The 26,169-nt window shown below is 56.8% G+C and overlaps 2 protein-coding genes across 2 annotated transcripts; one reads left to right on the forward strand and one right to left on the reverse strand.

The window, feature by feature from the left end:
• Positions 1–94: 94 nt before the first annotated feature.
• ZYX (zyxin) lies at positions 95–8,813 on the forward strand. The gene is made up of 9 exons (XM_066362923.1): positions 95–504; positions 965–1,164; positions 1,329–1,421; positions 1,519–2,061; positions 6,028–6,148; positions 6,291–6,460; positions 6,582–6,760; positions 7,600–7,720; positions 8,227–8,813. The coding sequence occupies exons 1-9, from the start codon at positions 297–299 to the stop codon at positions 8,329–8,331; spliced, it is 1,740 nt and encodes a 579-aa protein (XP_066219020.1). The 5' UTR covers positions 95–296; the 3' UTR covers positions 8,332–8,813.
• Positions 8,814–9,019: 206 nt separating this feature from the next.
• On the reverse strand, positions 9,020–24,778 carry EPHA1 (EPH receptor A1). The gene is made up of 18 exons (XM_066362929.1): positions 24,631–24,778; positions 23,224–23,288; positions 18,625–18,906; positions 16,885–17,281; positions 16,488–16,643; positions 15,848–16,192; positions 15,583–15,710; positions 15,221–15,371; positions 14,697–14,793; positions 14,427–14,485; positions 13,432–13,557; positions 12,235–12,420; positions 12,010–12,071; positions 11,683–11,889; positions 11,338–11,487; positions 10,896–11,089; positions 9,321–9,476; positions 9,020–9,240 (listed from the first exon to the last, which is right to left on the reverse strand). Exons 1-18 carry the CDS (start codon positions 24,710–24,712, stop codon positions 9,162–9,164), a joined length of 2,922 nt encoding a protein of 973 aa, XP_066219026.1. The 5' UTR covers positions 24,713–24,778; the 3' UTR covers positions 9,020–9,161.
• Positions 24,779–26,169: the final 1,391 nt, after the last annotated feature.

Below are 26,169 nucleotides of genomic sequence, written 5' to 3' on the forward strand. Positions count from 1 at the left end.
TCCTTGTATGGTCTCGGCGCCGCGCTCTCCCCGCCCACTCCCTCCTCCCTCTGCCCTGCGTCCCTCCCCCGCCTGGCTAGAGGCGGCTTGGGACCTGGACGCAGAGTCCGCGGACCCGGCGTCCAGGCGGCCACTCGAGAAGCGGCGCACACGCTCCAGCCGGCGGTGAGGCGCGGGGAGCCGCCCACGGGGAGGAGACGCAGGGACGCGGAGGGGAGCCAGGCCCGCCAGGGGGTCCTCCGCCCGGCTCGGCGCCGCGTAACCCGGCCACCCACCCGCAGCAGCCCAGTCTGACCATGGCGGCCCCCCGCCCGTCTCCCGCGATCTCTGTGTCGGTCTCGGCTCCGGCTTTTTACGCCCCGCAGAAGAAGTTCGCCCCGGTAGTGGCCCCAAAGCCCAAAGTGAATCCTTTCCGGCCCGGGGACAGCGAGCCTCTCCCAGCTGGCGGGGCCCAGCGCGCACAGATGGGCCGGGTGGGCGAGATCCCCCCGCCACTCCCGGAAGGTATGCAGCGGGGCTGGGGACTGGACTATGGCGGGCGCCGGGCTGGGGGCAGTGGCTTCGTGGTTGGGGGTGTCTGAAAGGGTTGCAGCGGAGGGGGCTGGGCGCAGCCACCCTGTCCCGAGCAGATGTTCTTACCTCATCGTGGAGCTCATGGCTGGGAGCCAGGGCTCCTGGGACCAGTCCAAGTTCCTCGCCTGGGGGTGGGAGGTGGGAATGTGGGGCATGAATCTTCCCTCCGGGTCCGTTTCCTGAAGTGTAACGGGAGCTGCACTACTGCGCCGAGCCCCCGGCCGTTTCTGACCCAGAGCTCCCGGGGCGTTCTGCGCCTCCGTCTGCTTTCCGCATGCCCCGGGACCCTTGAGAAAGTTCTTGGGTGAGGGGTTGGAGCTGTAAAAGGATGGGACTTAGGGGAAGGGGTACAGGGGCTCTGCTGACTGCCCTCTTTCTCCTTCCTACCCAGACCTTCCATTACCACCCCCTCCCCTCCTTGGGGATGGCGAGGACGCGGAAGGCAACCTGGGAGGTGCTTTTCCACCTCCCCCTCCCCCGATCGAGGAGCCCTTTCCCCCTGCGCCTCTGGAGGAGGAGGTCTTCCCTTCCCCTCCGCCTCCCCTGGAGGAGGAAGGAGGGCTTGAGGCCCCCACTCAGCTCCCACCACAGGTATGGAGGCCGGTGGTGGTGGTGGTGGTGGGGCAGCTAGGAAGGGACCTCCCTTAGGAAAGGAGTGGAGGGTCCTTTCCTCTGACCTCCCCTGTCCCTCTGCCCTGCTGGACTGGGATGGAAGTGGAGGACTGAGATGGGTGCTCTGACCCTTGACCTTTTAGCCTAGGGTAAAGGTGAGCAGTATTGATCTGGAGATAGACTCTTTGTCCTCACTGCTGGATGACATGACCAAGAATGACCCCTTCAAAGCTCGGGTAAGGAACAGGAGAGGAGGAAAGGAGTGGGGACAGAACCGGGGAGGGCAGCACCCTCCTCCAACCACACCTCTCTCCCCACTGCCTCCCCTTGCAGGTGTCATCAGGATATGTACCCCCGCCGGTCGCCACTCCGTTCATTTCCAAGACCAGTACTAAGCCTGCAGCTGGGGGCACAGCACCCCTGCCTCCTTGGAAGGCTCCTTCTAGTTCCCAGTCCATGTCCCAGGCTCAGGCTCAGCCTCCGAGCCAGTCCCAGTTCCATGTGCAGCCCCCACCCCAGCCCCAGCCTCAGGTCCAGCTTCATGTCCAATCCCAGCCCCAGTCCCAGCCCCAGCCCCAGCCTCAGCCTGTGCCTTTGGCTAACAGTCAGCCTCGAGGTCCTCCTGCCCCACCTCCAGCCCCTAAGTTTTCTCCAGTGACTCCCAAATTTACTCCTGTGGCTTCCAAGTTCAGCCCTGGAGTCCCCGGTGGACCTGGGCCACAGCCCAATCAAAAGTTGGGGCCCCCTCCAGCTCCCTCTTCCGCTGGCACAGGCTCCCCTCAACCCCCCAGCTTCACCTATGCTCAGCAGAGGGAGAAGCCCCGAGTGCAGGAGAAGCAGCACCCAGTGCCCCCACCGGCTCAGAACCAAAATCAGGTGAGGGAAGGCAGGAGGACCAGGCTGACACCTGGGACAGGGGCCAGGGGAGCAGGGAAATAAGTCAGGAGCCAGAGAATGAGGGTGAGAACGCGTGAATGGGGTGGTGGGATCGGTGTTTCCAGCCTCCAGGGTCGGAGTGGTGGGATGTGGGAAGAGAGAGCTCTTCTGGAGGGGGGCCTGGTAGGGTCTGGTGCTGGATGGGGTCTGACAGAATATGGGGAGCAGCCCAGGCTCCAAATTAGGCCGAGAGTTTGGTGGACCATCCATTACGCTCTGCCTTGGAATGTTAAAGCAGAGAAGGAGTTCATCATGGGTCCAACCCTGGTTCTTCTCTCTTCTTGGATTCATGAGTTAATCTCTCTGTTTCTCTGAGTGCTCTCACGGCTGGAGGGCTCGAGGGCCCAGCTGGTGATAAGAGGCAGGGCACTGGCATAGCCAGCATCTGCTTCTTAGTGCCAGGCTCTGTGCTCTGTGCTGCGGACAGAAGAGATCCCTCAGAGATGTTACGCTGAGGGAGTCAGTTGGACCGGGGATAGAATGCCCGGCTCCCCATCTCATAAGAACCTAGGCAAGTGAGGTGAACTTTGAGCCTCAGTTTTCCATCTCTAAAATAACGCCATTCACCCAGACAGTGGTTGTGGAGATTGAGTGAGCTAATGCAGAGAATGTGCTGGGGTCTTTATCTAGCACATGATAAGGTCTTATCCCGGCCTTCTAATTCGGGAGATGAGAGTTTCTGAACTGAAGGGACCCTGGTGGTCATCGAGTCCAACAAGCCCAGAGGACACTGTGAGCAGGGATGTCTCTGTGTGTGCAGGCGTGGACGGGACAGGAGGATGTGCCAGGTACCCAGAAGTTGTGTGTGCAGGATCCTGTGTTACAGGAGCTCCAGGCAGGGAGTCAGCATGGCGTTGGGGTGCTTTGGAGGATGTTCAGACTTAAGAATCCAGAGAGGAGAGTGAATGGGCCTGGGGTGGGAATATCGTGAGTTAGCCAAACTCAGGGGCACAAATGCACCCGTGTGTTTGGAGATGAGAAGGTAGAAATTTCCTTTGGGAAGTTATAGAGCTCCAGAGAGGCAGGTGGGGGGAGCTCAAGGGAGCTGGTCAGTCCTGGCAGGTCCTTCAGAGTTTTCTATTCCTAGTAGGTGTGTCACTAGTTCAGAAGATTGGTGACCTCCATGCTTTTGGAAGCTTTGGGGGCATTGTTTTTAGCAGAGGTGTGAACTAGAGGGAGGAAGAGGAGGTCAGTGAGGTGGGGATTCACCCCTGGGCCCAGATAAGAGCTATTACAAAGGAAAGCCTCCAGGACCTGGTGACTGATAAGCAGTTGGAAGGGGAGAGGGAGGGGTAAAAAAATGCCTGGGTGTGTTGGGGAATGAATGACGGTATTGCTAACAAAATAGAGAAGTCCAGAAGGGGAAATGCTGACGACAGGAAGAGGAGGGGTCCAGCTGTCAGCGTGTTGAGCAACAGGTTCCAGGAGGACTTTCCTTCAGCTGGAACTGTCATTCAGTTAGCCATGGGGGGACTGGAGAGTGTCATGGTGGGGCGGCGCAGTGGTACTTAGGCAGTCCGGGGTGCTTGCACAGGAGGACCCCTGGATGATGCTCACGTTGGTCGGGTGGGAGGGGCAACAATGGCAGAAGGAGGAGGGCCATCCTAGGTCAGGGTAGGATCTCGGGACAATGCGATGTCTGAGGAACTCTTTAGTAGGGGTTTGAGGAGGATAAGGACTACAGTAAGGCCACAAATTTGACGATTTGGAAGTCACCCATGGCCATGGTGTGGTCCATTTGTGTCCTGTGGTGGGGACAGTGAAAGGAGGGCTGTGTGGGCGGTGAGGAAATGAGTGGCCTGCTCTCAGAAGTTGGCCTGTGTGTGTTTGTGTGGTCCTTTTTTCAAGTCTGGGGAGTGGGGCTCAGGTATGCGTGTGAACCAAGAGGAAGAAGCTGCTGGGGGAGGGGTTGGAGGCGCCAGAGAGCAGGGGCTGCCTGCCGCTGGGATGGGGTCTGGGGTAGAGGTGCTGATGCCCGCTGTGGCGTTCCCAGGGAGCAAGGACAGTGTCACCACAGTGCTCTCTGTGGCGAGGAGGATGACAGGGAGCTCGAGCTGGCTGGCTTCCATCTCCTCAGTTGTGCAGAAGGTGAGGTCATCCGTGACAGTGAGGGAGCGAGGGCCTCAAGGAGACGAAAGGTTTGGAACAGCTGCTGTGGGAAGGCCACTGGGAACCCGCAGGAGCCAAAAGCCAGACGCCTGAGCTGGGGCTGGAGGGCACCGAGGGCCCTGCAGTGTTTTGTGACCTCACTCTGCAGTCTTTAGCGATCGACCTACTGTCTCTAGCCTCGAGACAGGAACAGGAAGCAAGCAAGCAAGTGGGTGGCCTGGCCAGGCTGAGATTGGGCCGGATAAGCGATGGTGGCCAAGGGTGGCGAGAGTGGCTGGGAGCGCCTTGTAGAAACAGGTGGTCAAGGGGCCGGGCTGGGGGTAGGGCAGGCACACGGGGAGGGCTGAGAGGCAGGAAAAGAAAGCCTTTCTGATCGGTCCCTTCAGCAGGTACACATGGGGAAGGGGTGGAGGTATGGTTGGGGTCAAGTCTGGAGTCCTGGAGACTGCTGAATCTCAGGTCCAGGATGTCCATGGTGGACGATGCCTCACATGGAGGACTATTTGGGGTCGCTGGGGTTGAGGAGTGCCGTGGGTGTGGAGGCTGTGATGTCGAGGCTGGTGGGCAGAGAGGGAAACTGAACTGCTAAGTGAGTCCCGAAGGACGCGGGTACCCACGGGGAGCTGATGTGCACGAATATTTCAACTTCCAAAGAATGGAGCAGGCATTGAAAGTCATACCAGTGAGCAAGGGCTGGCAGATTCCTTTCCTCTGTCCGCAAGATGCCAGGGAGAAGAGATGGGAAGAGGAAAAGGCAAAGCTTCCATTGAGAAGGGGGTTCACAGGGAACACAGTCAGTTTAGGGCAGGGTTGGACAGGGAAAATGGCTGAGGGCTGGGCTTTCTGTGTGTCTGCTTTTGCCGGCAGATGTAGGTCTGTCTGGATGCAGATGGGGGGGAGGGTGGTGGGCCCAGGCAGAGGGAAGGAGGCTGCAGGAGGAGGTAGCTGGGAGACTGAGGTTCCAGGTGTGATGGGAATGAAGACATGGACAGACAGACCATTCAGTGGCCACAGTCCTGGGTGGACACCTCCAGTCCCAGACACCAACCTGTGTTCCTGTCGGAGGTCTCATGGCAATGCCCGTGCAGGTCAGACCGCTCCTGTGGTGCCTCTCCCTGGCACTTCTCAGAGTCCCTGCCAGGCCCTCTCACCCCACCCCACCCCCTCCTTCAGCTCTTTCAGGTTCCCCTAAATAGGAGGTGTAGGCTGGCCTAGGATGGCCCACCTCCAAGGCCTCTGGGGGAATAAGTGAGGTCAGGTAGACTAGGAAGCCCTCTCAGGAGGGACTCCAGACCTCTGTGCGAGGGGCTGGGGGGGGGGCTGCAGGCAGCTCTTGGGGGGTTTAACCTGTGACTTCCACCTGTGTTGTATCCTCACGCTGGCAGGGCTGCTCAGCAGCAGGCGGGCCGGGTAGGTGCGCGCGTGGTGACCTCTAACCTCTCTGTGGGGGGCCATGTCCGAGCATGCTCTATGGAGTGAATGCGTGGCCTGGTGTGTCCGGTGCTTCAGTGAGCTGAGCTGCTGGTGTGCGTGGCCTCCAGTCTGCTCAGTCACTCTGGCCTGTCTGTGGCTGCCCACGGGGGGCTTGGGCAAGGCGGTGGAAGGGTCATCCCCTTCTCCTTATTTGCGTGGCCACGGGTCTGGGAGGGGGGTGTGAGGAGCTGTTAGGGTCAAACCTGAGTATCTGGGAAGTGGGAGGGGAGTTAGTCCTTCTAGGGAGAATGTGAATAAGTTGGCTGGGGATGTTCTTGGAGATGGTGACCCTTGAGAGGATATAAAGCGAGTGTGGGGTTTCAGGTGCGCTCCCCTGGGGCCCCAGGACCTCTGACTCTGAAGGAGGTGGAGGAGCTGGAGCAGCTGACCCAACAGCTCATGCAGGACATGGAGCATCCTCAGAGGCAGAATGTGACTGTCAATGGTGAGCCCCTGGCCCCCTGCTTGGGACGTCTGTCTCCTCCTACGTTACTGTGCTGGCCGTCCCTGGGGCTCCACTCCCTGTTCATGTCAGCTGATCCCTGCAAGCTTTCTTCTGTTTGTTCTGTCTTCTCTGGCCTTCTCAGAGTCCTGTGGCCGGTGTCACCAGCCCCTGGCACGCGCGCAGCCCGCGGTCCGCGCTCTGGGACAGCTGTTCCACATCACCTGCTTTACTTGCCACCACTGTGAGCAGCAGCTGCAGGGGCAGCAGTTCTACAGCCTGGACGGGGCGCCGTACTGTGAGGGCTGCTACACTGTGAGTCATGGATGGGGCTGGGGGCCACTCTGAGGCTCAGCCAGGGGGTGGGGGAGACGTGCCCTGGCACGTGGCTGTCGGATGCCAGTTACCTGCCGATCTCCTACTGCTACCCCCTCAGGATACCCTGGAGAAGTGCAACACCTGTGGGCAGCCCATCACTGACCGCATGCTGAGGGCCACGGGCAAAGCCTACCACCCGCAGTGCTTCACCTGCGTGGTCTGCGCCTGCCCTCTGGAGGGCACCTCCTTCATCGTGGACCAGGCCAACCGGCCCCACTGTGTCCCTGACTACCACAAGTGAGGACCCCCCCCAACCCCTGGGCTCTTCCCTGGGGCCAACAGTGGTTTGTCTGGGAGCCAGGCTGCCCCTCTAGTGCCAAGACAGTTCCAAACCCCTGGTCTTGCTTTCTGGCCGCATTGCCTGTCTGTAGCTGGCAGAGACCAGTTCTTCTGGTCTTAGCTGTCCAGGGACTGGGGCCCTGGCCCTCGGCTCACAGAGGCTGCTTTTAGCTGTGGGCTTGGGTTCAGCACCAGGTGCTGGGGTGACTTTACTGCATACACGGGCTGGGTTCTGAAGGTTCCCTTGGAGATGAGATGTTTGGAACTCTGGTTTCCCCCTGGAAAGTGTTGATAAGGTACGGCTTTCTCAGGCCAGCCGCAAAGTCCTGTAAGGTCGCTGAAGGGCAGTACAGGGACACTGCAGAACCTGACTCCCCCGTTTGTGCTGTGGGTTTTCAGGATGCCCCCTGGGGTGGCCAGGACTTCACGTCCCTCTGGGCCCCCGGCAGTCAGGTAGCAGCACCTGTGTGGTGGGGCTGGGCCAGGGTCAGGGGTCCAGGGATGGGGCCCGAGGGGTGCCTCTGGGTGTGCTCTCTGCAGGGTGGACGTGATGGTAGTGAGGCTCTGATGTTTGAGGTCAGGGCGGATGGGGCTTTGGGAGAGTCAGGAGGGAGGCAGGAAGTTCCCCTTGATCAGGGCAGTGATGGTGGCTGGACTTGGCTTTTCCACGGCTTCCTCCACCTTGAGATGTGGGGTAAGGAGGAGGGCAAAGAAGTACATACACCCTTTGCTGTGCCCCTGCCATCTCCCCCCCCCCCGCCCCCATCCTGACCCGGGGCCGCCTCGCTGCCCTGCAGGCAGTATGCGCCCCGCTGCTCTGTCTGTGCCGAGCCCATCATGCCTGAGCCTGGCCGCGAGGAGACGGTGCGAGTGGTCGCTCTGGACAAGAACTTCCACATGAAGTGCTACAAGTGTGAGGTCGGTGTCCCTGCGGCCTCTGGGGGCTGGGAGGTGGGGGGACTGCTCACTGTCAGGTAGTGGACAGTGCCAGCCAGCAGTTTGGAGGGTGGTACATGGCAGTGCCCAGGTCTACCTGCCCAGATGCTTTGGTCACTGTAGGAGGGAGCTGGTTTGTGAGGTCACTGAGTTGCAGATGAGCCAAGATAGGAGACTGAGCAATGGTAGGGAAGGGTGCCATGCTTTGTGGTGGCGGGGAGGGAGTTTCAGTGAGGTTCAGAAGAAAGAAGAGTCAAGATGGAGTTGAGACGGGTGGGAGAGGCCCCGTGTCCTTTACTGGGGTGGGTGCAGCTCTGCCCACTGCCCATCCTGGTCCTGGAGGCCCAGGGGACAAAAGTGAAGGTAGGGACGAGTGGGGATGGGTGTAGCTGGGTGGGGCCACAGAGGAGGCAGACACAGCTCTGCGCTGTGAACCACTGGCCTTCTTCATGTCAATGTCAGGGTGTGGGGTGCGTTCTTTCTCCCAGGATTGTGGGAAGGCGCTGTCCATCGAGGCAGACGACAATGGCTGCTTCCCCCTGGACGGCCACGTGCTCTGCCGCAAGTGCCACACTGCCAGAGCCCAGACCTGAGTGAGGATTGGCCCCTTCTCCACTGGGGAGTCCAGTCCCTGCCAGCAGACCACCCACACTGAGACCACCCCGCCCCACCACTGGTTCTGCCCCTCTTTGTTATTTTGATGTCTTAGCGCTTCCCTCCATTCCAAACCCCACCCAGTATCCCAGGGGCCTTGATCCAGGGCTCCAACCAGACCCAGGCTGCAGAGTCCCAGCCTTGGGTTTCCAGCCCTCCCCCATGTTGCAGGGACCTCCCACCTTCCTCCAGGTGTACCCTACCTGTGGGGGCGCCAGCTTGAGTGCTGCTGCCGCTTACACTGCTGCACCCATGCCCTCAGCTGGCCCCCGAGCCGCTCTCCTCCGCTTGCTGAGGGCCGGGAGCCCCCTGAGCCCTGGGGAGGCTGGGCCAGGCTGGGCTCACTGGCCTGGCCATTCCCACCCACCCATGCTACTGGATCGTGGCTATAGCTACAAATAAAAAACACCTTGTTTTCCAGCATTCTTAGCAGTTGAGTCTTTTGTGCTATAGATGGAGGAGATGGAGGGATTAACAAACCAGGGGTCAAGGTGAAAACTCAGCTTTTGTTTATTTATAAAAATATATATGTGTATGTGTATATATATGTATACATATATTAAACCCTCCCCCAGCTCCCAGCACGACGGTTTTGTTTGTACCCCAACCCCCCTTTTGAAAAACAGGGAGGCCCCCAGGCTCCAGAGGCGAGTTTCTCGGAGAAGGGTGGGTGAGAGGCCAGCACCAAGGCCTGGTCGGCTGAGGGAAGGGGCATGGTGACCCCGGCCCTGTCCTTGCTTCCTGAGGACAGGGCGGGGGAGGGCAGGGCTCAGTCCTTGAATCCCTGAATACTGCAAAGAATGCGCTTCTGGTGTCCGGGCAGTGTGATCCCCATCTGCACCAGGTCCCTGTGGTCAAGGAGAGGGGTCTGTGAGTGCGGGCCCACACCCCAGCAGCCCTCCCCTGCCCGGGTCCCCAGGACCCTCACTCGGCTGTCAGCTCCAGCACACACTCCATGGTGTCCAGGCCGGCTGAGCGGAAGTGCAGAATGTAACGTTTCATGCGGATGGACTCCAGCCACTCGGGGACACTTCGATAGGGGATCCCGTCTGAGCCACTCAAACTGGGCAGGCGAAGGGTTAGCCTGTGGGACACGGGTGGCCTGAGTCACATGGGGGCGGCAGGGGCTGTCCCCTGCTTTCCTGAAAACCCAGGCTCAGCCTGTGAGCCTCGGGGGCCAGCATTCAAGTTGGTGTCTGGGCACAGAGATTATCTAGACTTTGTGGATTAGCCTGGCCATTGTCTATGAACCCATTTCCTGGCCTGTTTCCTGGTGTGCTGGACAGCAGTGGGCAGGCTGACAGTCCTGGGGCAGTCCTGAAAGTCCCCAACAGAAGGTTAGCACAAGCCCAACGCCACTGGAGTGGCCCGCTCTGGGCAGTGGTGGGAGGCTGGGTAAGACAAGAACAGGATCAACTATCCCAGCTGAGGCGGCGCGGGGGGAGACCCTGCTTCTCTTCACGGTGGCCCCCGGAGTTCTGGGAGCAGCCCCCCAGTTGCTACCTCCAGCCTCGGCTGTTACTCTTACACTCTGACACCCACAACACAATGAGTGTTCCTGTGCTAACTAAAGCCAGCCAGAGCCAAAAACCATTAGCAAAGTAAATCTACTGGGGGGAAAAAATATCCAACATTCCAGAAAGATTAGCACACGCAGTCTCCAGTGTATGAGGGAGTTGTGCTCCAAAAGATAGTTTCAAAAGTAGAAACTTGGAGCACATTTTCTCCCAGAAACAAGGTTATATATGGTGGTTTGATACGCAGGCTGGCACGCCAGGGCTGGTTTGCCCGATAAAGACATTGGAAGCCCAGCCTTGCCTATCTCCCCCACCTACCCCTGCCCCCTCCCACTGGTTCCTTCTCCACATCCTGCCCATGTTTTTGGTCAAATGCAATTCTGACCATGTCTCTCATGGACAGCTTTAAAAACTGGTCAGTCGTTCTCTGTACTCAGAATCAAGTGTGGGCTCTTCAGCAGAGCCGGTCCTCCTTGGACTGACCCGGCTCCCCCTCCAGCTTCATCTCTGGCCACTGTCCCTGAACTGGGCACCACCATCACTCTGCACTATTTGCAATCAGCCTGCCCTAAGCTCCCCAAACCCATGCTGGGCACGGGACCTGGGAGCCTTCCCGGATCCCACCAGGCTGCCCCTTGCAGTCATGACACCCACACCACCGGCCACCACCTGCAAGGGTCTGTTTTCCCCACCCCAACCAAAGTGACCAAGGTCCTCGGAGCAGGTATCAGCATGCAAGCCCTGCTTCTGTCTGCTTCCCAGCTCACGGCTCGCTTCCTATCTCCTATCAAACTACAGCTATTCGGGGTGAGACTGCATCTCCTCTGTCAAGGTGGATGCTCCCCAAGGGCGCAGACTGTGGCCAAGCCTTCTCTGCTGGACTCTGGAGCTTTGCAGGCCCAGCACTGGGAGGATGTGGCCGAATGCCCATGGCCATTCTCCCCGACCTGCCCCCCGAGTCCCATTGCCCTCCCCAGCGCAGTTACTTGGGATCAAAGTTGGCTAGCGTCCGCAGGGCATGGGGGGTTTCCAGCAGCTGCTCCAGCTGTGTCTTCAGCTGGAGGAAGTGGGGCCGACGGTCGCTGTTGTAGGCCCAGCAGCTCTTCATGAGCTCATAGAGGACGGCCGGGCAGTCCATGGGAGGCGGCAGCCGGTACCCGTCCTCGATGCTCTTCATGACCTAAAGCCGGGGAGAAGGGAGGGAGGCCTGAGGTTGGAAGCTGACCTGGCAGCTCGTGATCTTGCCTTGTTCATGCAAGATCATTGCAAAGGAGCCTCTGACCCCCTCACCTCCACCCCTGACCAGCAGTAAGGAGAACAGGTGGTGAGGTGAAGGGGGCCAGAGAGGGTAGAAGTGTAGAAAACTGTGGGCCAGGAAGAGCCCCGGGGGATGTGGGGGAAGACTGGTATGGGGAGTACCCGGCTCACCTCCTGATTGCTCATCTCCCCATACGGCTTGTCCCCAAAGCTCAGCATCTCCCACATCACAATCCCAAAGCTCCACACATCACTGGCCATGGTGAAGATCCGATGGGCAATGGCTTCAGGTGCTGTCCAACGGATGGGGATCTTCCCTCCCTAACAGGGCGCGGAGGACAGAAAGCTGACGTGTTGCAGGGCATGGAGGAGGGGTGAAGCGAATCCTTGCATCCACACGAGCACATGTCCCTTATTTGTTGTACACGGGTGCCTGTATGCATGGCATGAAATTGTGTGTGTGTGTGTGTGTGCGCGCGCGCGTGAATGTGTCTGTGGCGAGTACAGGCCTCTCACCTGGGTTTCATAGGTGCCATCAAAGTTGTTCAGGAGGCGGGTGAGGCCAAAGTCAGACACCTTGCAGCACAGGCTCTGACTTACTAAGATGTTCCTAGCGGCCAGGTCCCGATGAACGTAATTGTGGTGACTGAGGTAGGTCATACCAGATGCGATGCCCAGCAGCATGGCCACCAGCTGCCCAGGGACCAGCTGGTCCTCCCGCTCCTGCAGCGAGTGAGTGGAAGGGTTAGAGGATGGGCAGAGTTGCTTCCTCCCAGACCAGGAGCCAATATCCGGGGCCTCATGGTGCATCCCCCTTCCTTGTTGGTCCTCTGCCCTTCTCACCCTCAGGAAGGCATCCAGGGCTCCGTTCTCCATAAACTCCGTGATAATCATGATGGGCTTTCCTGAGACATAAAGGACGTTACCAGGGCAGCTTCCACCCCAAACCACCCGAACCTCATTTCCTGCCCTTGGCAAAACATCTTCCCTCCACTTCCGGTGGTCTCCCCCGCCTCCTTTCTCCTCTCCCCCCACCTCCACCCCCTTCCCAGAGACCAATCGTCATACTCTTTGTGACAACGCCTTCCAGGTGCAGGATGTGCGGGTGGTTGAACTGGCTCATGATCGTTGCCTCTCGAAGGAAGTTCCACCACTGGCCATCCGGAGATGTGTCCTTCAAGGTCTTAATGGCCACAGCCTTGCTATCCTGGTTGGGGATTCTCAGGGTCCCTTGATACACTTCTCCAAACTCTCCTGAGTGAAAAGAAAGCAGGGTCATGGCCCGATGCATGTCAGGCTCTTCAAGGAGGCAGATGACATCCTCCATGTCCCCAGTTCTCTTTTCTTCTCTGGATCAGAAACCTGGCGTGCCCTTTCTGGGACAAGCGGTGGGCTGTACTTCCTGGGGAAGGAGAGGAAGGGGACAGGAGTCTGGGGCAGGAAGTGCATTTCTGCAACCTCTTTGGCACGGTCTCCTGGGTTAGCGTGGTTCCTGGCTAACAGTAGGTGCTCAGTAAACGCTGGGTCAGTGGGCTTCGTGCAGTGGCACCGAGGTGTGCAGTGGCACTGAGGTGTGCAGTGGCACCGAGGTGTGCAGTGGCACTGAGGTGTGCAATGGCACCGAGGTGTGCAGTGGCACCGAGGGGTGCAGTGGCACTGAGGTGTGCAGTGGCACTGAGGTGTGCAGTGGCACCGAGGGGTGCTCATGAAGGGCCGGCTGCTCAGGGCCAGTGAACAAGCGACCAGGAAGGCTGACCGTTGCCACTGTCTTCCGCAAGTTCCTCCGGTCACGGCTTGGCCGGCCTGGCCGCACAATCAGCAAGGACACTGCCAAGCTTTGTTTTGTTCTCTGGTCAGATCCATTTCCCCTGGTGACCCAAGAGATCAGGGCGGCCCAAGGACACTGGGTCCTGGTGGGGTGAAATGCGGAGCAAGGGAAGCTATGAACCTCTCCCACTGAGTAGACTCTGGGCCCTGGGCACAATGACCCCCCCTGCCTCCGATTGACAAAGATACTGTGTCTAATGCTCTTTATCAGGAACTCCATGACCAAAAGCAGATTGTGTATGAGGCGGGCTGTTTCAGGACACTCGATAAGGGGGCTCTAATGTGACCATGTTAGTTCAAGGATGCAGAGTCCAGGGTCCAGGAGACAGGAAACTTCTGGGAGCCCTCGGGCCACAGGTGAGGCCGGCTGGGCCCCACAGGTGAGGGCTGGAAGGAAGAGGCTCTGTGCAATCGCCCAGAGGGACCAGCACGGCTCACCTTCCCCTATGACAGTGTCCACCATCAGCCAAGCCGGATCGAGCTCCTGCGTCAAGTCCAGGGCCCCCTGGGCAGGGTCCTCATAGGCCTGGAGGTCCACGTAAGGCTTCAGCCACAGCTTGTCCTCTGCAGGGAGAGCGGGGAAGGCTCGGCCACAGGAGCACCCACATCGGGGCTCAGGAGTATGGGGGTAGGGACCGGCAGCAGACCTCTAGCTCCTTGTGCCTCTGTGCCCTGCGGAGTCCTGTTCTGGCTGAGGTGGGAGAAAGTCTCTATCCTCACCCATGGACCCTCCACAGCCAGCTTCTCCCCCTCCTGTCTATGCACGACGCTCCCGTGTCCTCACCCCCCCCCCCCAAGGCCCAGAGCAACAGGCCAGAAACCAGACCCAAGAGCGGTCACGGCCTCGAGTTACCCAATCTTCCCGTGGCTCCCTGACCCAGGCTCTCGCGGCCCTGCCTTTCCTCCTCACCCTTGCGCGCCATGCTCCCCGTCACTCACACCTCGTCCACATTCCCAGACAAGCCTCGCTCCCATCCCACTGCTTGGAGGGACTGCTGACCCCCCTCTTGGGGGGCACCTAATGAGGTGACCAGCAGGAAGCCCACATGCTTCGGAGGACTCCAGGGAGCCTGCCGAGCAATCCTCCTCCGGCCCAGACTCAGCCCACAGACCCGGCCAGCCAGGATGGCGGGCCTGGGGAGGCTTCCCAGGGTCCGGGGGTTGGTTACAGCGGCACCAACAGCTAACAGGTAATTGCACAGAGCCTCCGGGACACCATCAGTACAAAGTTAATTAACTACAGTTAATTAGGTAGCAAAACACAAGAAGCCTAAGGACAAGAGAGGCCACTTGAGCCCCCAGAGTTGGCCCAGGAAATGTGGGTCCTTCGGTCCCATCCTGGATGCACCTTTTAACACATATGCATGCGCGTGTGTGCACAGACACACACACACACACGCGCGCGCGCGCGCGCGCATGTGCTCCTAGCTCACCTCCATCCATGTTGGTGACACGTTCACGCTGTCTCTGTTGCTGTTGCCGGTGGCTTTTCCTGTGGGAAGGTGGGGACAGCTTCCTCAGGGTCCCAGGAGCACCTTAGGGGCCCAATGGGCTCCAGCTGAGTTTTCTCTAGGGTATAGGGTGAGGGTGGGGGCACAGTGGAGCTCTGGGACTAGGGGATGGAAGGGTCATTGGGGCTGCACTCAAGGGCTTCTGACCAGACAAAGGGTCCCCGGATGGCGGCCGGGGAGGGGCAGCAGCACCTGGAGCGGCAGACCAGGAACCCGAGCAGCAGCCCCAGGCCCAGCAGCACCCCGAAGATGATGGCCACGATTTCACCTCCAGTCAGGCCCCTGGAAACTGTGACACACACGGTAAGGAAGTCTGGGGGCTTCAGAAAAGCAAGCCCATGGGCAGGTCCCTGCGTGGGCCTCAGGTGTGTGTCCCCTAACCGGGGAGACAGGTGCATGTCAGAGGGAGAGCACGTAGGAAGGGCTGAGCACAGGGACTCGAGCTTGGGCTGCCTGGGGCTGGGCCCTCCCTGAGAAGCTGGGACAGCTGACGGGATGCGGGCAGTCCCCAGCGTCAGAAGCCGTGTCTGAGTTCACTATGGGGAGGGGACTTGGTGTGAGTCTGGGTGGGGCTGGCTTCCTGAAGCCACGTCTTCTAGTGTGTGGGCATGTGTATGCACACATGCGTGTGTGCAGAGAGAGGAAGGGTCACGGACTGTTGCCGTGGTGAACAGGTGCCTGTGTATTTGGGGCAGAACCAAGGATAAGCCACCCACCTGGCGGGCTAGTCCGAAACTCATGGTCAGAGGAGAAGGGGCCGGGGCCCAGCGGGGTCAACATTCGGACCCTGACCGTGTACGTGGTGTCAGGCTGCAGTTCGGTCAGCAGGACCCGGGGTTCTAGCACCAACTGGTGCCATTCTTCATCCTGTGGGTGGAGACTCGTGTTGACGGGCCGGGCGGAGCCAGACCTGGCAGAGTTGATGGGCTTTTCGGGGCGATGGGGAAGGAGCGGATCGGGGGACCGTCACAGCAGGGCCCTGGGTAGGCTTCTGCCCCAGGAGAGCCATCCCACACCCCGGGCTAGAACGCTGGGGTGTGCCAGGCACGGACATGGAGACTCTCAGCTGCGTCCTCACCTGGTTCAGCACGTGCAGCTCGTAGGTCAGGTTCCCGCCGGGGCTGCGGGGCCGGGACCCCGCCCAGGTCAGCTCCAGCTGCCGGGGCTCCTTCTTCACCAGCCTCAGGGACAGGCCTGATGGTGACTCTGTGTGTCCACAGGGTTCCAGGGGGTTCGAAGGAAAGAGGAAATAACTGGAAGAGCTTTTCGATTGCTTCCCGCCCATCGGTGGGGTGCTGGGGTTCTGTCCGGGGGGCCGGCCCCACCACCCCCGGACCCCTCACCTGTGTGCCCCATGCTGATGCTGAGCCAGGCACCGGCCGGCTTGGCGCTGCCCAGCCCCGACACTCCGTTGTGGGCCTCGACGTTAAAGGTGTAGTTGGCGTAGGGTTCGAGGCCCTCGACGTGCACAGCAGGCACCGTGAGACCGCTGGCCCCCGGGGAGAAGCGCACGCTCCTCGCGCAGGGCTGGCAGGGGCCTTCGCCTGGCGCTGCTCCCTGACACTGAGAACAGCTCACCCTGTATCTCACATCCTGGCGCCCCCCCGGATCTGCTGGGGGGATCCAACGCAGAGTCAGCCGAGTCCCCGAAACGGAGAAGCTCAGGTTTCGAGGGACTGAGGGGGGACCTGTGGGAGAAAAGAGGCCATCAGTAGGGGCCTAAGCTGCGGACTCTTCACCGCCCCAATTCTTGAAGTCCTCCAAAGGCCACCAGGAGATCTGATTCCTACCGAGGAGAAAGTAGCATAACGCCAGCTCCTCATTCTGCCCGGGGTAGCAGGGGCAGGGGGGCAACTTCAAGTGTCTGACACCCCAGACAGTCAGTGCCCAATATCCGACAAGCTCTGGGCAGTCCCGACTCCAACATGGCCTCAGCAAGTCCTGTTCCTCTTGGCAGAGGCCAGGCCCTGCCCCAGGACTCACGTGTGCACGCTGTCTGCGGGCCCTCCCCGGGGGCACGGTAATGGCCGCTGTCACAGGTGCAGAGGGTGGCAGCCTCAGACTTGGCCGTGCTGTGTCGCGGGCACTTGAGACAATGGGGTGGGTCCATATCCGCCCGGTAGGAGCCGACTGGGCAAGCTGGAGGGAGAATGCATAGAGCTGCGGCTGTCTAGTGTTTTTATAGGTAGAATCGCACCCTCCTCCCATCCCTGTACTAGAAACACCCCTGTATATGTCTCCAGGGGCCCTGGAACATGCATTCAGTTCAGTAATCTCTGACACGGAGCTTTGGTTTCCCTCCCTTCCTTGGTACCCTGGACACTGCCCCCTGCCCCAAGGGGTCCCTGAAGGTTGTCACCACCTCCTCCAATCTACTTACCACGACATCCCTCTCCACCTTCTTCATAGCCAAGCTCACAGTGGCACCGGCCCACTGGGACCAGCCACTCGCCCTCGGGGCTGCAGTGCATGCGGGGTGCCCCCGCAGGGCCAGGGCTGGTCTGGGTGTGGGGCAAGCAAGTCCCCACCACTTCCACCAGCCCGCCAGGTCCGGGGAGCGTGTCGGGGAATCGGGCCAGGCCGTGCACAGCCTCAGGGCACCGCTGATAGAACACCCGGACGGACACCAGGGCCACGCAGGCCCCCGGGTTGTGGAAAGCGAGATAGAGGCCGCGGCGGGTCAGGCGGCCCAAGGAGCAGTGCTCCACGTTCATCTTCATTGTGCCAGACACGAGGTCTCGGATGGTGAAGCTCTGGTCTGCAGCCACTGTGGTGACCTGAGGAGAAGGTGGGGGGAGCAGGGAGCAACCACCCAACAGAAATGATTGCTTGCTTAATGCTTTACAATTGCACAACCATAAACTGGGGGCTTGATACATGTGAGCTAGTGAGCTAAGCATTTTATGTGCACTCTGCTACTGAGTCTGTACAATAATCCTGCCAGGTGGGGTGAAGAGCCATCTCCCTGTAACGGATGAGGAGCCTAAGGCTAGGAGAGGTTAGAGACCTTGTCTGAGACCACACAGCTAGGTTTGGAACCCAGGGAGCAGGGCTACAGCTCATTTACTGCCTGCGGTTCGCAGCTGTGGTCCCGCCTCAATGCCAATGGGGTGATTGGTTATGCAGTGTGTCATAATTAATTTATTGCTAATAAACTTTACAACATCATCTCTTTAGGGGAAAAGGAATGTGAGCGCATCCTATCATCATATGCTACCCGGCATTCCAGTATGTATTTTTGAGTAGGAAAGGGAGGGAGATGGTATGACAGATACCCTGCAGAGAGCTATCTTCCTACACGACCCTGGCGGTACTCAGGGGAGGGGTCGTGCAAGAACACTGTGGATACTGATGGAGGAAGTGAAAACACCTTTTTCTTTTTTTTTTTTGTATTTTTCTGAAGCTGGAAATGGGGAGAGACATTCAGACAGACTCCCGCAAGCGCCCGACCGGGATCCACCCGGCAAGCCCACCAGGGGCGATGCTCTGCCCACCAGGGGGCGATGCTCTGCCCCTCCGGGGCGTCGCTCTGCCGCGACCAGAGCCACTCTAGCGCCTGGGGCAGAGGCCAAGGAGCCATCCCCAGCGCCCGGGCCATCTTTGCTCCAATGGAGTCTTGGCTGCGGGAGGGGAAGAGAGAGACAGAGAGGAAGGAGAGGGGGAGGGGTGGAGAAGCAAATGGGTGCTTCTCCTGTGTGCCCTGGCCGGGAATCGAACCCGGGTCCCCCACACGCCAGGCTGACGCTCTACCGCTGAGCCAACTGGCCAGGGCCAGAAAACACCTTTTCCTTGCCTCCCCCACAGCATGCTGTTGTCTCAGAGGATGCCTGCCAAGCCTCTGTAGCAGACGAGGTCGGTCCTATTATTACTATGTTAAGACAAAGAAACTAAAGCTCAGAGAGATTAGACATGCCTGAAGTTAGGGCACAGCAAAAAAAGCGTTCAAATCCAGTCCTTCCAAACTCTGGTCCCACCGTCTTCTCGTTCATTCATTATCTGACACCTAGATCCACTTCCTGTTTCTCGCACCTTCTCTTTTGCTCAGCTAAGTAGGGGCATGGCAAGGCGCGAGGCAGGGATCAGTACTGGGATTGAAATGGCACTCAGGGGGTGAAAGTACCTTCTGGAACATGGCCCGGCGGAGCTGAATGCCCACGTCCTGGTCGCTCTCCATGTACAGAAGGTTGAAGGTCTCCTTGCAGCCCAGAGGCCCGGCTTCCCTGGGGAAACTCTTACAGTCGCGAATCGTGAACCGAAGCTCCACGTGGACACGGGAAGCCTCCTCTCCCCGGTAGATCCAGTTGGTACGAAGCCAGTGGTCAGTGTCTCCGCCTCCTTGCACTGGGCAGTCCCCGTACATGTACAGGGGTGTCCCGTTCAGCATCCGCTGCATCCTGCTCCACTGCCACAGGGAAGTCGAGGTCAGACTCCCAGTCACCACCTGCTCCCCAAACCCGCAGGTTCGAGAGCTGATGGCGAGGGAGCCGGCATCGGGTCCCCGCCCAGCCCAGGTTCATCTATTTGTGCTGCCCTCTCCCCACCCCTCCGCCCCAGGATAGCAGGTTAAGTGTTAAGGTCGGGGATTTATATGGATTTAGGATGGGCAAGACAACACCCCCTTTCCCTCCCTAGCCTGCCCTGGTTCCTTCAATGAGACCCCAGCCCCAAGTGCAAGTGTCTGAGCACCAATTTTGACCTATTTCACCAGCAGAGCCATCAAGTAGTTCAAGGTCAGACTTTTGAAGCAAAAGCTCATTCACCAGACCCTCCCACCTACTTGGGCAGAGAAGAGGAGACTGTTTAATGCTGAGGCCTCTAAGGCTTTTGGAGAGTAAGAAGTAGCATAGAACTCTTCTGTATAAGGGACTGTCACCCTCTCCAACAGGCAGCCCTTCCAGGAAGGGCCACCAGCAAAATCAACCGCTCCTAGACACCATCCAAGCCACTCTTCTTAATTTCTCCTACATCCCACATTTTACTCAGCTGTTAAGAGGCAGAGCTGGGATGTGGAGCTCCCGAGTTTATGGTGTTGATCGTTACGGCTCTATGTGCTCATTATAAAAGTCAACATACAAACATTTACACATATTAAAAAGTAAAAGTTCTCGGCCCTGGCCGGTTGGCTCAGTGGTAGAGCGTCGGCCTGGCGTGCGGGGGACCCGGGTTCAATTCCCGGCCAGGACACATAGGAGAAGCGCCCATTTGCTTCTCCACCCCCCACCCTCCTTCCTCTCTGTCTCTCTCTTCCCCTCCCTCAGCCAAGGCTCCATTGGAGCAAAGATGGCCCGGGCGCTGGGGATGGCTCCTTGGCCTCTGCCCCAGGCGCTAGAGTGGCTCTGGTAGCGGCAGAGCGACGCCCCGGAGGGGCAGAGCATAGCCCCCTGGTGGGCAGAGCGTTGCCCCTGGTGGGCGTGCCAGGTGAATCCTGGTCAGGCGCATGCGGGAGTCTGTCTGGCTGTCTCTCCCCGTTTCCAGCTTCAGAAAAATACAAAAAAAAAAAAAGTAAAAGTTCTCCTATCCATCCACCCAACTGCCGGAGGAAGAAGCCACTTTGACAATGTGGAGTAAAACTTTACAGACCACCCTCAGTGCCTCTCAAGAAACATTTGAATGTTTTTCTGTGTACGTACGTGTTCGACATAGATTTTTTTTTAAACATATAGATGTCATTCTGTAAGCAACTTTTTAATAAACAGAAGGTCTTTGAAAGATGTCCACATGAGTATATACAAAACTACTTAATTCCTTTTTGAAGCAATCTACAAAATAGTTGTCCATGGTAGAGATGTACCAAAATTTATTTTAATTGTTTACTTATTGTTAGGCATTTAGGCAGCTTCTCGTTTTTTATTTTTTTTAAGTAAACATGTACAGATTTCTACAGAATGGCTGCATCAAAGGGTAAACAGAGTATGAATTTTCTAAGAAGATAGTATCAAACAGGCCTCCAGAAAGGCTTTATCTGTTTATACTTCCATCAACAATGCCTGAGAGCTCATTTTCTTCAAAGCTCGTCAACACTGGATATTAACAATTTTTTTACTTTCGGTCAATCTTATAGACAAAGGCAGCTTCTTGGCATTTTAATATACATTTCTTTGATAGGAGGTTGTACGTTTCCCTTTTGTTCACTGGGTAGTTGCGTTTTTATTGCAACTAACTGTTGTTTGATATCTTATTGTCTTTTTAATTTGGTTTTTATTTATTCATTTTAATTGAATTTATTGGGGTGTTCTATTGTTATCTTTCGTTTGCTCATTTGGATGAGTTTTTTTAAAAAAATTATATAGACATTAATCACTTGTTTGAAAGGCATGTTTCAAACATTGTCTCCCTGGCTGTCACACCACTTGACTTTGCTAATAATGTCTTCGAGGTTGACATATATTTAAAATTTTTATATAATAGCTATAGCTTTTCCCTTCACGATTTTGTGGTTGTGTGTTTTGTTGGGGAAGCTGTCCCATCTCAAACTTATAAAGATCTTCTATATTTTCTCCTAGTTTTTGTTTAGGTTTGGTTTTTAGGTTCAGATTTTAATCTTGCTAAAATCTACTTTTTTATGTGTGTATAATGGGAAGTAGAGATGTAATTTTGCCCCTTTAAAAAAAGTTATAGACAACCAATTGTCAAATTATTGACAGGCTTACACTTTGCACATTAATTTGCAATCCCAATGTTACCACGCACTAAAATCTCATACACGTCCACTTGTATTTGAACTTTCTATTCTGCTCCTTTGACCTGAGTATTCTTGTGCAATGGTCCACGCTTTTATTATCGCTGATGTGTTGTATGTTCTCGTGTCTGGATAAGCCTCCGATTTCATTATTCTTCCCTTTAAAAATATATTAGCTATTTGTAAGTACTTTCCCTGCCAGATGAACTTAAGAAACTCCAAAATTCTCTAGCATATCCCTTTGATATTTTGGTAGCAACCCCCTTATGTGATAGAAAAGAGACTGTGAGCCCGTCACCTTAGAAAGTTCACTTTCCTATGGGCTTTTACTCCACTATCCTGCAGGGGTATTCATTCATGGCTACTCTCAGCTCTGGGCAAAGGCAAGAAACTACAAATTCGGGGTGATGGTGGTAGGGCAGGGGCAGCTTTTTGCATTATGTTGGGGAGCTCACAGACTGGGCATGGGGTCTTGAGGCCCTGATGCTGGGACGATGGAAGGCACCCAGAGCCTGTTCTTAAGAGGCAGCTGTGATGAGGAAGCCAAGTGGACGGTATGTGGTGGAGGGCAGGTGGGAGGGCGGCGGGTGGTCAATGCACAGCTCATTAGCTAGGCTGCAGCTGCAGCCAGGAGAAGCAGATGTTCCCAGCTGTAATGCCTCTCCCAGTTCCAGCGGTGAGCCACGAGGGAGAACCAGCTACACGGGATCAGCCACAAGGATCATTTCACTTATCACTCAGGCGCTGCTGGCTGCTATGTGGGTACATTCTGGGAAGCCTGGACCTGAGTGTGTGTTTTGAAAAGATGAGGAGGAGGAGGAGAGAGGACAAGGAAGACAGTGGGAGTGTGTGACTGCTGCTGTCTTCTTAGCCCTCCTAGCGCTGTTCAGCCTGAGCTGTGGAAGACGCCTGGCTTCCACTCCGGACCAATCAGGGAAGAGTTATTTGGGCGGAGGTGGCAGGGCACAGTGAAGGCCCGTGGGAGTCAGCAGGTGGACCTGAAGCCCTCACTGTGGAGTGATTTAGATGGTTTATGAGATGAGGCACCTATTAGGGCTGGCCTAGTCCAGGATTTTCCAAGCAGCCCCTCCTGTAGGTTACATTATGGTTTAGCCTATTAATTCTAATTACAGGCTACTCTGTGGGAGAGCCGAGAATGAGCCAGGACACTAGGACCCAGAGGGAAAGAAAGCAAGTCACCCCAACCCCAGAAATCAAGGCCGATTTCTACTGGAATAGGAAAGGGAAAAGGGGGACACCCAGAGAACGGGGTTTAGGACCAGAGGGAAGAGAGGTCTAAGGCAGGAGTCCTAGAGGCTGAGGAAACTGGGTCAGCCTCACATGGTTCCTGGACAGCTTTGTAGGGTGGCCAAAAGTTGTTCTCTGGGACTGACAAGATCCTACCTCTAGGCTCACTGGGTTTAAGGAATATCCAATGAACTTGGAGCAGACTCAGACAGCTAGAATTCAGGGTGTGCCTGCACCGGGGAGGAAGGAGGACATGCCATGGGCTCGGGAACCTCTACTGAGGCAGCTTCTAACTTTGGAGGAGTCTCAGACCCTTTGAAGAACGCAATGAAAACTCTGGCTCTCCTCTCCAGAAAATAAAAAATGTCCACATACATTTATACAGTTTTGAATACACTTTTGTGGGATGCCCTGACCTCAGAACCTATCTGTGCAACTGTCAGAATAAATGGACCTCAGACTGAGGACACTTTTCTGTTATGGCCTCAGATTTAACCATCTCCAGGAGGGTCCATTCTCTCCCTAGATGGTCCTCAGGAGTATTCAGCCCTTCCTCACTGGGGCAGGGACGGGAGGAGCCAGGCATTGTGGTATTCCCCATGGGGTGAAGCCTGACCCCCCCATGTCCCATTCAGGAGGTTCTGAGTCACATCACCTCCCCTTCCCCTCCCAGAGGAGACACTTCCAGTTTTTCCTGCTCTTTTCTCCATTCCTCCACCCACCTCTCCACCCCATTTCCCACTGGCCCTTGGCCTTGAGCCATCCTAAGTCCTTCCCTCCCCTGACTCTTACCCCATCTTCGGGATCCAGCAGCCAGCCCAACTCTTCCTGTGCAGTGCTTGTGTCCATCAGAGTGACTAAAGGTGGGGAGGAAAGAGGTTTGACACCTTTGGGGGAGGAAGCTCCACACACGTGCAACCCACATTCCTCAATCTGGGTTCCCAGCCCCCAGCCTCTAACATGCTGTTCCTAATAGCTGGGACTTCCTAAGGCTTAGGGGAGGAAAACGGCCCAGGAAGGTGTGAAAAAGCTCCAAGGACTAGAAGCTAGTTGTCCTCGTTGTCTTCTGGAGCAGTGGTCCCCAACCTTTTTTGGGCCACGGACCGGTTTAATGTCAGAAAATATTTTCATGGACCAGCCTTTAGGGTGGGACGGATAAATGTATCACGTGACCAAGACAGGCGTCAAGAGTGAGTCTTAGACGGATGTAACAGAGGGAATCTGGTCATTTTTTAAAAATAAAACATCGTTCAGACTGAATTATAAGTAAAACAGAAATAATGTAAGTTATTTATTCTTTCTCTGCGGCTCGGTACCAAATGGCCCACGGACCGGTACCAGTCGCGGCCCGGGGGTTGGGGACCACTGTTCTGGAGTATGACAGGAAGAAGGCAATGTGGGACAAGAGCTGGGGGGGGGGCTGTATCTTTGATCAAAGTCAATGCAGGATACATTAGGAAGAGCTGCCATGCAGAAGACTTGCACCCTCTCACTCAGCGGAAGACCCATCAGCTGCAGAATGGAAGGGGGCATGGGACAGCTGCTCAGCCTCTGGGGTCATGAGTGGGTAGGGTGTGGACAGGGGACCTTAAAGGTGGTTCATGGGTGGGAGCTCCCACCATTGGCAAAGGGCCTGCTCTGTGTGAGATTGAGAGTGTGGAGTGGGGGTGCAAGGCCCAGGTCTGAGTCTGGGAGGGAAGTAGAGGTAGCGGGGCTGGAGAGGGTGGGCAAGCCTGACTGATAGGCTTGACCTCTACACCTGGGAACCCCTGCACCCACAGTTCCAACCCTTCCCCCAGCGGCAGGTCTCTCTGACGCCCAGCTTAGGTTGACAGTAAGGCAACTTATCACCTCTGACTTCAGAGGGTTCAGATCTCTGGGCCGGGCACCTGAGGCTGGGGTTGTCTGAGCACTAGGGGCCCCACGATTGCTTGCTGGGCTGCAGGCCTGGAAGCTGCTCCTAGCACCCCACCCCCAGTAGCAAACTGCTGCCCAGCAGGGGCGGGGGTGACTGGCCCGTGAAAGCAGCTGGTTGGGGTCAAAGACCAAAGATTGGCCTGGCCAGTCGATGCCCTGGCGGCCGATAAAGCAAGAGCGCTGGAGAGGGGCGCGAGGACAGGCCTCTTCAGGAATGCCGGCTCCTGGAGGAGGGTGCCAGCTCAGCCAGGGGAGAAGGGGGTCGGGGGCGGGAATCTGTACCTTCCTTGGCGCGCGCCCCCGGGGACAGCAGGGCGCAGAGCAGCAGCAGCAGCCCGAGCCCCAGGGGCCAGCGCTGCTCCATGGCGCGGAGCCGGGACCTGGGACGGTGGCCCCGGACGGCTGAGCCAGGTCGCGAAGACTGGGAGAGCCAAGCGAACCGAGTGGGGGCGGGGGGCGGGGCCGGCGCCGGGGGCGGAGTTCCAGTCTCACCTGGATCACCTTCTTAAAGGGACAGTAGAGCACGAAGGAAACTTGTTAGACAAGTAATATACTTCAAAAACCGGAGGCGTGTTGAGCCGAATGAGACTGCTGGCGCCGCCTAGTGGGTGGGATTAGGAATGGGCTAACCCAGTTCTAATTCTAATCCTACTCACCCCATCTTGATCCAGCCTTGGGCCTAATCTACCTCAGACTCGAACTACACCCTTGTATTGCTCTCTCTCCTTTTCTTCAGAGTCCAGCACTGTAATAGACCCCTGACAAAGCCCGGGGCTTCTGCTCCAGTGGGGAAGGCTTAGATAACCACAATGCAGGGCCGGTTCCGCCCTTGGAGACGCACCTGGAAGGTTGGAAGAGGGCGCAAACCCAGCTGGCTGGGTGCTTTAGGTGAGTCCTCAGGAAGAAGGCGTTGGTAGTTGGGTTTTGAGTGGCAGAGATTGGGAAAGACTTGAGCAAGGGCCTGAAGGCAGGGAGCCTCAAGGTGCGTTCTGGGAGTGGTGAATGGACCAGTCTGACTGCTCGGGCACAGGATTTGTCTTGGGAGCCAGGCAAAAAGGCAGGTGTGGGCCAGAGAAGGGAAGATCTTAGTAAACACGTTACAGTACAGAGTTTGAATGTACCTTGCACTTTACAGAGCAGGCAAGAGGAGCGAGAGGAGCTCTGAGCACAAGTGATCATCAAAACTGAGGGGATCCAGCCAGCTTCAGCCCTACCTCGTGGTGTTAACCTACAGACCTCCCAACAGCTTGGAGACAGCCTTATGTTATATTTCACAGGTGCTTATTAATTTTCTACTTTTTCTGCTTTGAGCCTGAAAACATCAAAGAAGAATAGGACAGTCCTTGCCCTGCCCTAAACAAATCATTAGTCTGTGGAGTGTTGGGCACAAGGGCATAAAGCAAGCACACAAATGACTAAAATGTAGGGCAGGAGTGGCTCCCCAGTGGAGGTGCAAAACAGAGGTGTCAGGGGCTCAAAGGACAGTGATGTATATTCCTTGAGAATGGGCCATGGCCTCCAGTCCTGGGCCTCTGCCTTCTGCACCCCACCCTGGCTCCATCTCACTTGGGTGAATCATTCATAGTTTTTCTTTATTTAAGTTATTGCATGTTTTGGTCACTGCGGCCGGAGGGAGATGGTATATTCTAAGTGCTTATTTTATTTTATCCTTTTCAGAGTGTTTCTTTTTTAAAAAAAAATACAGATAAGTATAATAAGAAAAAGGCTTATTATGTCCCAACCCAGACTATCCTCATTAGCATAAAAAATAAATGTAACGCATGCGCATTGGTTGGAAAATTTACACGGAACAGAAAACAG

This window comes from Saccopteryx leptura, chromosome 2 (assembly GCF_036850995.1).
Source record: "Saccopteryx leptura isolate mSacLep1 chromosome 2, mSacLep1_pri_phased_curated, whole genome shotgun sequence".
In the NCBI taxonomy this organism is placed as follows: Eukaryota; Metazoa; Chordata; class Mammalia; order Chiroptera; family Emballonuridae; genus Saccopteryx; species Saccopteryx leptura.